Source organism: Gastrolobium bilobum, unplaced genomic scaffold (genome assembly GCF_033153095.1).
Source record: "Gastrolobium bilobum isolate Gb01-03AN ecotype WA unplaced genomic scaffold, APGP_CSIRO_Gbil_v1 utg53169, whole genome shotgun sequence".
Classification (NCBI taxonomy): domain Eukaryota; kingdom Viridiplantae; phylum Streptophyta; class Magnoliopsida; order Fabales; family Fabaceae; genus Gastrolobium; species Gastrolobium bilobum.
In genome coordinates, this window is record NW_026898687.1 from 42874 (window position 1) to 53479 (window position 10606).

The following is a 10606-nucleotide window of genomic DNA, read 5'->3' on the forward strand; positions in this document are numbered from 1 at the left end:
ATAATGTATTAGCAAGAATGTTAGACCACAAAGAAGCGATCATATCCCGTCTAAGTTGGGCCAGCCTCTTGGCTATATGGTTCATCCGGGGGAGAGATCGAGCTTCAAGAAATAGTGAACGGTCTTATTAATACACAAATGTATAACTCCCCAGGAATTTCAATTGCGCTTATATTCATCACCGTAGGAATTGGGTTCGGTGACATTTTGTCACTGTTCCGAAAAACTTGATCTATTCTCTTAGTGATGCATATATTAAACCAGTATGATGTCATCCTTGGAAGCTACTTGTATCTTGCTTTAATTAGGCAACAAATACCGCAAGCTGAGAGCAATGTTGGATGTAATAAATAAGGTTAGATATACATGGCCACAAGCTTTTACTAATATAACTGTTCATGGTTGCTGAATTGACAACATTGTTGAGAAACATGATACCCCATTCGATTAGATCAAGTGTTTGAGCAATGTAAAGGGCCACAAAACGCGTGAAAATGAAGATGGGGTGGCCCATGTGCAAAGGAAAAGATGCATGTGATGTGCTACATCAGCAATAAGTATTATAAACGGAAACCTATTTCGATATAAGGGAACTTCAACATCCAAATAGGGATAGTAGACGAGGGACAAGGAATGGGACAATCGACATAAAAGCATTGCCATGCGTAAAAAAAGAAAGCACATGCAGAGTCAAAAACACCATGTGCTTGCTCATGTCACGTGTCACCATCTCAAATTTTAAGAATAAGTCATGCTTCATTGTCTTTTGATAAACCACCAACCTCATAATTTCGAAGAAAATGAGACCCCCAATAACAAGTAATCACCTCAATCCCGTGTCCATTTACTTTAACTAGGAAAAGTTGGTCTAAGAACCGAAATTTACCTTTTTTTAACATTAGAATCCTTACATAGCACTGATCACTAGGTTGCCATGTGAGTGCAAAGGAGAATAAAATAAACCAATAAAAATGGACTTTGCAGAAATATGCACATGGTATCTATGATGTAGTAGATAGGAGGGAATGGAAAATTTTCTATGGCACATGCTGATGCTAGTTAATTTAACCATGCAACGGATCAGGGCTGCAAAATGTTGAAAAGTACAACCCAGTTTCAATTTCACTAATACAAATCATGATACTAATCTGAGAATTAACAAGTGAACGTTCAGGCAACAAAATCTTCTAATTGAAGGGTCGCAGCTTTTCCACATGAGTCTTGCAGTGGATCCAATTTGTACAGTGGAGGCTCCTATTTCTATGCACCATTCATGGCAGAGTCAGCATGAAGTGTATTGCCATCTTCCATAATCTTGCCATTCACTAGAGTTCTCTGCCTCTGAGAAAGTGAAAAATAACATTGTTATGTCTATACACAGACAAAGACATTACACAAAAGGAACAAGGAAAAGGACAAGTAGGTTCACCATACCCAATCTGCAGGATCTCCAGAATTCCCATTCATTAGCTTGTGGTTCTCCTCTTTGGTCCAGCCCTCTTTGTCTTTGGTGCTCAATGGTAACAGGCTTGCAGCTGCAATTGACCTATCGGGCAATTCTGCAGAATAACTGAGTCAGAACAACAGCAAAAAGCAGCACAATTAAACAACAATAGCATACATATAGTTATATAAAATGACTGTAATTACCTGGCAATTTCTTGTCAATAAAATATACCAGCAAATTAACAGTGTACCTGTAAGCCAGTGACCAAAGATTAACTCCAAGGAATATAATGGAGAGGTTCAAACCCAAAACCAGATTAGTCTGATTCGTTAGGGTTTTGGACACAGGTTGGTTTTTACCAACAAAAAAAAAAAATCACAGTTTTCCCATCACAAAGCAGAAAATGCTCCTTACCAGGCAACAACTATGTTTTGTAAGATTAACTCCAAGGAATATAATGGAGAGGTTCAAACCCAAAACCAGATTAGTCTGATTCGTTAGGGTTTTGGACACAGGTTGGTTTTTACCAACAAAAAAAAAAAATCACAGTTTTCCCATCACAAAGCAGAAAATGCTCCTTACCAGGCAACAACTATGTCAACCGTGTAATGTTTGCGAGATGCTACTATCAAAAGACTCTGAATCACAGCAAGCAACCACCCTAGCTGCTTTATAATCCTAGTGATGCATCAATAATCACCACAAATCAGAATTTAAATTTGAACATAGCAAATCTCCTGACAAGCTTAATTCTTCAAGAGACCAGATGAAAGAGATTTATAAGCCAATTTTACCTTCTAGCGCCATATTTCTGATATGTACGCACAAAAACAAGAGTAAAGATCATGTGTGATGAAAATATCAAATCACCACATCCATATACAATACCTCGTGGAACTGCAAATTGAAATTGAAATGAGTGCCAAAACAACCACATATATCAAAGCTAAAAAACTAGAATACAATAATGTATACTAACAATTAATAAAGAGGACTTCAAAGGCACTATCTGGACGAGGCAATGTGGCAAGTTTAGAACCCTGCGTGATAAATTAAACAGTATAAATTATATAACAATTGAAAAGAATAAAAGATCTCACACATATATGCAATTTACACTGATCAAGAGAAGTGATACTTAAATACAGCATGTGACATGATGTTTTATAAGCACGTATTCTCAAACAATTATACCTCACGGCAATGGTAGTTTGGACCAGGAAGCTGTGTAGAATAAAATGTGATTATGCGCAGAACTTGAGAAGCCTGCAGTAAACAAATATACAGTTATGAGATGCACTGAGAAAACTGGCATATTCATATATACACAATAGGTACAACTCAATTTAAAGAATTTAAATGTGGTCAACACTTACAACTAAGAATGCTAGAACTCTGCACCATATTAGAACTGTATATATCTTTCTGCCCTTCAATATGAAAGGATGAAACGTCCACTGCAGAAGCACATATCAAAGAATATATCACTGAAACTTCAAAGGAAAAGTAAAAATAAAAAATTATACTTGTTTAAATGAGAAGATAACAGAAAATAAACCATTACTGGCCAAAGGGATAAAAATGGAAAATGAGTATGGCTATATGAGCTTATCGTCAAGCTGCAGACTCTTGCAATAGCAAAATATCAAGCAAAAATTAAAAAGGAATAAAGCCATAGAATCAACAGCAAATAATCCTTCTGCAAAATCAGTAATTAACCTGTAAAAGAACACTTTTACCCTACAAAATAAGATAATATTTTCTTTTATTTCATTTCTCATTCAATTTTTATTTTTTGGGACAAGTCATTCTTAATAGTGAGTACAAACACATCGAAAATCTTCATGTGTAACTTTCAGAACTCACAAATTCACAATGAAAATATATATCAGGCTTCAGCAGTTTAGAACTTTGAAGCACCAGAGTGTGTCAGTCTCACCAGTTAACTTGGCACACACATGCATGATCAAGCCATAATAACCTTGAGAAGTGTCAAACCAAAAAATAAAATGGAATTTTTAGTACAATATCTAATTCTGTCTTAATGAATTGTGATACCATAGGAGGTAAAATATGACCTAGCACAAGGGGCCCCTTCTCCAAAATATCAAAAAAGTTAAATGCTAACATAATACACTCATACAGATAATATGTGAAAGCCAATAAAAAGAGATGGAAGAGGGGAATTCATACCAAGACAAAGGATATAAAGATAATGGTGAATAGAGTTTCACTGATGTAAGCTTTGTCTCGCCCCAGCTCCTATAACAGGACCACGATTAAAAATTATAAGGGTATTCCTATCATTCTATGTACAAATTTTTCAGGGTGAGAGAAAAAGAAGGAAATGACAATTACAAACCGGAAGAAAGAAGAATCCAACATCTTGTAGAATAGGGCCAGGCCTATGTAAATAATGAACGCCTCGGGCAGCCAAACCATGTATATACTGTCAGGAAACAGTATAAATTTAGATATCAAACATTAAAAGAAAATAAAAGTATGTCAAATAACCAAGTAAACCAATGTATTAAACTGTCACACCTTAAGCATAAAATAGAAAACAAGGATAGAAAATATACAAAGATATACTACAGTATACAAAAATTTGTGATTCTTATTTCTTCCTCTTTTCTCAATAAAATATTTCCCTCAACAACTAGCTGCAAATTATTAAAAGTTTCCAATAAGGTAAATGAAACATTTGATCATCACGAGAGAGGTCCTGAAATCCACATAGAATTGAGAGTAAATTTGTATTTGAGACGGAGTAAATAATTGGAAAAGTCCAAATCCAAAGCATGGATCATCGAATGCCAAAGCATCCTAGTTGCAGAATATGATTAACGATGCTTCAAACAGTTACAATTCCCTCATTAAAACACCAATTCATCAACCCTGACACTTGTATAATTGTTGACAAAATAAGATTCAGTGATTAAACCAAGTGTTAGTATTATAAGCCTTGTTACTAACCCAAATAAATAAATAAATAAAAATAGCAAGCAAGTGGTACAAGTTACCACACCACCAACATAAAGAAGAAAGCAAACTTTTTGTAGCATGTAAGTAAAGTTCCAACAACTCAAAAAACGCTTACAGAAATCTTCTATTCCTCATCAAAGGAAAACAAAATAACCTTAGCTTTCTTCAAAAAAGGGAAACCACAACTTGAAGAATCACACTCAACTATTACACAAGGCTCATCAAAATAGGAAAAACCTGAAAAACGAGACCAGCGAGAAGGTACTTCCAATTATCTGCAAGGAGGTTGAGCTCTGTGGTTGTCTCTGCACAAATTCTCTTCCATAGCTACATAAACAGAGATATAGATTAAAACAAACAACACAACACCAAACAAAGAAAAAGAGCAATACCCAGATGAGTTAAAAAAAAATAAAAAAGAGCAACCTTTGAAGCCTCGCGACCAATGTAAAACGACATGTTCTTGTTGTTGTTCTTGTTGTTGTTCTTGAGTTATGGGTGTAAGGAGCACTTCCATATTACTTCATAACCACACTGTTAAAGTCAACATGATTGGCCAATCTGTGTGAAACCCAGATAAAACCAATCCCCTTTTTTTATATATATATATATACTTTCCCACTCTGCAAAACCGAAACTTTGGTCGAAAAAATGAACACCCAGAAAGAGAAACGCAACTGGGTGCTCGAATCCGAATCGGGGAACAGAAAAAGATCTGAGTTTTGTGGTTGATCACAAAGAGAACCACCGCCCAGATCAGAAAATAAGGCTTTGGTTGCAAGAATCAACGGAAAAATGGAAACGAAGGCGCAATAGTCAAAAGGGGTTTTTTCTAGTTTCTCTCTCTAGTCTCTCTCTCTCTCTCTCTGATTCACTTCTCTTATTCGCTGTGTTTTTCTGACTGCTATGCACGCGAGATGAACACGGAGAGACAGTTGAGAAGCGAGTAGAAAATTATAAAGAGCACATTTATATATTTATATTACCCGTTCACACTATCTTCATTTTTTTTAATTTGTATACAAACTAATAATACTACTACTAATAATAATAATAATTTGAATAATTTGATTTTTTATTTGAACATATTAATAATATAGTATTTTTATTTTTATTTTTATTTTTTAAAAGTGAAAAGGGAAATTGAGAAATGTTGCCGCTTGCTACTTTTCCTTTACCCCCTATGGCCTATACTATTGAAGCTGTTACTACGAAAGTGACTGAATGAGACAAAAACCAGTAATCAAATAGAATCTTCTAGCTTTTGGAAATAATTACTATTAACAAATTCAAAAATTCACTTTTTTTTTTTGTTTGAAAATTTTTTAGTAGCAGTTATCCATGATGATTGATGATATCATTCGTGAGACTTGACCGGCCTTTGCCTGCTACTTTCTTTTACCTTGCAAGTAGTTTCCTCAAACAAAATTTAAAAAAATCAAATAAAACATACTGTCCTTAACTTTATTTTAAAAACCATTTAGTATATTTATTTGTGAGAAAATTATTTTTGTATCAACTTCTGCAGTTGCTCTCACATTAAAAGTTGGTGCTATTTTTTTTATTTTTTATTTTAAAAAAATTTGAGGGTTTATGATTTTGTCTCAAAGAATTAAGGGTGTATCGAATTGGGATTTCAAATGATTTTAATAGATTATTTTTGGACAAAAAATCATTAGTATTCAATAAAGATTTTAAAAGATCGAAAAAAAATTATATGATATTCAATTAGGATTTTAAAAGATTATTTCAGAGTCCGTACAAATCATTATTTTAGAGCCCGTCCAAATCCATTGGTATTCAATAAGAATTTTAAACAAAGGAAAAACAATCTTGTGGTACTCAAAAATCTAACAATTTTAATGGATTTTTTATTGGTGTAGATTTCATGAGACTTTTTAGTGAGAAATATAAATAGGATATTTTTCTCACAATTTCACCCTAACCCCTATGATATCTTGAGATTTATTTATTGCAGTGTCTTCTTATTTCTTTGGCGGGTCAACCTGCTCGAAATCGAGTTCCGCCATGAAAGGTTCATCAAAGCTCAAAAACAGCAGATTTTTGAGCAATTTTTAAGAGTTTATGGAAGTTTAAAAACTAATTTTTCAAGCTATTGATTGCGATTTTTTCTTAGCACAAAAATGTGTAATTTTTGTATTAAAAATAACATAGAATAGTGGGGGAAAAAACACCGGAACAATCCCTCCCCCCCCAAAAAAAAACCATTTTTTGTTTTAAATAAATGAAATAATATTGATTTAAAGAAATATTGAAACTTTTATAATATGAACGTTATGTTTAATAACCATACATTCATGAACGAAATTCCTCCGTTATAGGAAACGATTTCAATAAAAATTGTGTCAATAGATCACTAAAAAGTTATTTTTCAAAAGCCGCAAAACAATTTAAGATTTCAATGTGTCGATTGAAAATAATTTGAGAAATTTTCTAAATTTTCATGTAATAAAACCCAGAAATTCAGATTCAAAATTTTCTTGAGATACTCAATGAAAACATGCATATGATATATGGTTAGAAAACTCTCATCACGTTGAACAAAAACCCTAAAGTTTACAAGATCAATTGTAAAAAATTCCAAACGAAGTTTTATCATGAATTTTACTGATTGAGAAAATTATATTAGGTTATTTTTTTATTAATATCATTGCATTTCTTTTTTCTTTTTTTATTGACTCTTGTAATTTAGAATGTTTGTTAAAAATTCATATGATTTTTTAAAATCTTATAAATCTACATTGTCCTTTCAAATCTTATAAATTATATCAAAATCGTTTAAAATCCAATCATATGAAATTTTGATTGTAAAAAATATCTTTTAAAAAAGTCTTAAAGTTCCTCCAATTCTAAATAGTCTTTTAAAATCTATTAGATTTTTTATTTCAAAAAAAACTTTTAAAATCTTAATTTAATACACTCTTACTTTCTGTATCAACTACAGAAACGTAATGCCCATTTTCTATACTTCTTCAATGTTATTTTTTATTTTATTTTTCATTGACATTATTTTATTAGGCCGATTCAAGTTGTATAGTACCAAGTTTATGACACACGTGTTGTTAGTGTAGTGTGTGTTAATCAAAGTATAAGAATTGAAGAATTTGTCAACATTAATCTAAAACCAAGACAGTAAAGAAATAAGAAACTAGGAATACATAGTAAATGGTAACAAATGCAAAAAATTCGAGCCCAATCAAAAGTGAATTTGCCGTCTTTACCAATATCAAAGAATAGTGGACAATCACCTCCCATAGTAGAATGGATTCGTTTCAAGAACGATGACATTACGAATCAAGAACCCGGGCGGACACAATTGAATACTTGGAAAAATCACACAAGAGATGGAAGAATGAAGAATAAATTTTACAAAATGTTGGTATGGGATTGGAAAATTGAGTTAATTTTCTGAAGCCATCGATCCTATCCCGGTGAGCGACGCATCCGATTGGTTTGGAAACAATGAGGAATTGTGACAATTTGAAGGCAAACAGTTGGGGACCGTTTGGGATAATTCTAGAAATTTTCAATAAAGGCAAGGGCATTTTGGATAAATAATTTTAAATAAAAATTTATTTCTCATGCACATGGCAGCCGTGTTGAGCCAGCAGGACGGCAGTTGCGTGTGTGTGGTAAACCATACATCACCTACGTCTTCCCCTTTTACAAAAGTGGGATGCCCCAAGGGGCAATCAATAAGAGTGAGTTAATTTTACAGAATGTCAGTATGTGATCAGAAAATTGAGTTAAGTCTCCTAAGCTATCAATGTTATACTAACGAACGGTCGCGTTCGATCAATTTATAAACGATGAAGAATTGCGACGGTCTGAGGAAAAACCGTCGAGTACCGTTAGGGATAATTATGGAAGTTTCTAATAAAGACATAGGCATTTTGGATAATAAGTTAAAAATTTTAAATAAAAATTATTTACAATATGTGCAGCAGCCGTACTGAGCCAAATGGCTGCAACAGCAACATCGTGTGGTAAACCACACATCACGTACATCTTCCTTCCTTTACAAATATGGAATGCCTCTTGGGGAAATCAATGGGAATGAACCACACATCACCTAATTGCTATATCCCCTTCATTTCCTCCATTTCCAACTTCTTATTCATTACTCATGGAATTAAAACATCCATGGTTTCTTATATATGTATATTGAGAATTTGAATTTATAACCACTAATTGAGGTGAGACAACTATTGCCAATTGATTTACATATTTGGTAGTTGTTCAATGTTATATTTATTGGAATATATCTATTAATTCATCGATTATTCGATTAATCCGATTCAAATATTATCGAACTTATTACAAGGGATAACTCTCCTTAAATTATTTTCTCTATTACCATGCTTGAATTCAAAACCTCTTCCCGAGCCATCAGTGAGATACCACTCTGGAAGAGCTAGAATTCTAACCTTCTGCCAGGACCTACGGGCCAAGGGTCAGTCTCAGGTAGACAGTTTCTTTGGGGCCTTAAAATAAACAAATTTGATTAATGAGTGTGTTTTTACGTTATTTCGTACTGTATTGTACAATTCCTTTGTTTGTGGGATTATTTTCTCACGCGAGAAATAATTAAAAAATTCATAGAATAGATTGCTACGACTCCTAGAATATGGCGCCCTTGGGGCTTTCTATTTGATTGTATCGAAAGGCCCAATGAATTGGGATTATTCGAATTTAGGTTCTATCTGTTTGTTTTGGTGCAAATTCCAATTTGAGTATCAACCCGTCAATTTCGGGATTTTATTTTCCTTGGGAGGTATCGGGAAGGAATTGGAATGTAAGAATCTCGATTCATACAGATACAGAAGAAAGGGTTTTCTGACTCTTTTTCAAATTTGATAAATGTTGGTTGATCGTGTATTTCATTATCGTTCTATGATTCAGAGCCAACATTGATTCCTTCCGACGTGTCAATCGGACAAATGCGTCCATAGTGACTAGAGTGGATATCTCGTATCCGAAAACTAGCAGTTCGTCCCGTCAATCCCCCGGGGCCCAAATAACTCAATTTTCTTCCATGAACTATTTGGGTCAATGGATTGGTTCGATCCAAAACTTGTAAGTCGCCAATCCCTAAAACGGACTATGTAATGTACTTTATCCGCTGGGTTATGGGTAGTGGGCATTTTACCAGAGGTTTCTAATCTACCCCTGTGTGATTCCTGTTGAAGCATATACTCGGGCAGGGCAGACGATTTCAAAACGGACTTTATTTCATTTATTTGGAAAGAATCACAAAAACTTTTTGAATTATGGATACAAGAATTCAAACTCAATACGTAATTTTCGCATTCAAAGAATTTTCTTAAATAACTTTTTTTTTCAGTTATTAAATCCCATTTTTTTACCAAGTTCAAAATATTAATAAGATTAATAAATCTTTACATGTTTCGAAGTAACAATAATATAAAAATTAATACAAAAAATAAAAAAAAACAAATCTCTTCCCTTCTATCCCTTGGATAGATCGAGAGGGGGGGCAAAGCTTTTGGTTTTTTCATGTTGTCAAAGAATTGAACAATGAAAATAGATAGCGAGTGTCTGATCTAATGGATCAGGTCATGTAGGAACAAGGGACGTGTATCACAAGTGCAAAATCTGATAAGATACCACATGAATATTCTACCATAGCGGGTATTCAAGAATCAGTACATGACATTTTAATGAATTTGAAAGAAATTGTATTGAAAAGTCATCTGTATGGAACTCGGGACGCGTCTATTTGTTTCAAGGGTCCTTCATGGCCTATTAGAAGTAGAGGGCGCTCTGGTGGGATCCTTACGGACAGAAAAGGATTGCAGTCAATTTGCTAATGAAAGTTACTTCGGATCGGATAAGTAAAGTAAAATTCATTATGCTTGGGTTTTTTATTTCCCCTATTCCAATTAAAGTAGAACTGGATCAAGTATGAGTTGGCGATCAGAACATATATGGATCAACTCAGCACCTTTTGAGATTTTGAGAAGAGTTGCTCTTTGGAGAGCACAGTAAGATGAAAGTTGTAAGCTGTGTTCGGGGGGGAGTTATTGTCTATCGTAGGCCTCTATGGTAGAATTAGTCGGGGCCTGAGAGGCGGTGGTTTTATGAATTCCATTGGACCCGGAAATGATAATGATACATTGGAAGAATCTTTTG

The 10606-nt window shown here is 33.8% G+C and overlaps 1 protein-coding gene across 2 annotated transcripts; it reads right to left on the reverse strand.

The window, feature by feature from the left end:
• Positions 1-891: 891 nt before the first annotated feature.
• LOC133318385 (phosphatidylinositol:ceramide inositolphosphotransferase 1-like) lies at positions 892-5367 on the reverse strand. 2 transcript variants are annotated; one of them, XM_061520371.1, is made up of 12 exons: positions 4859-5367; positions 4670-4759; positions 3810-3896; positions 3641-3709; positions 2824-2904; positions 2642-2713; positions 2427-2487; positions 2242-2344; positions 2030-2125; positions 1651-1697; positions 1435-1559; positions 892-1335 (listed from the first exon to the last, which is right to left on the reverse strand). In XM_061520371.1, exons 1-12 carry the CDS (start codon positions 4889-4891, stop codon positions 1261-1263), a joined length of 939 nt encoding a protein of 312 aa, XP_061376355.1. In that variant the 5' UTR covers positions 4892-5367; the 3' UTR covers positions 892-1260. The 2 variants fall into 2 exon arrangements, with proteins under 2 accessions (XP_061376355.1, XP_061376354.1); XM_061520370.1 differs by having other exon boundaries at positions 895-1341.
• Positions 5368-10606: the final 5239 nt, after the last annotated feature.

What these genes read in the sequence shown, in the direction of transcription:
- LOC133318385 (XM_061520370.1), bottom strand. Translation starts at nt 4,891, where the DNA reads ATGTCGTTTTACATTGGTCGCGAGGCTTCAAAG. An exon ending in TTGGTCGCGAGGCTTCAAAG is followed by an intron (nt 4,760 to 4,858) that starts GTTGCTCTTTTT and finishes CTGTTTATGTAG; the next exon opens with CTATGGAAGAGAATTTGTGC. An exon ending in CAGAAATATGGCGCTAGAAG is followed by an intron (nt 2,126 to 2,241) that starts GTAAAATTGGCT and finishes ATGCATCACTAG; the next exon opens with GATTATAAAGCAGCTAGGGT.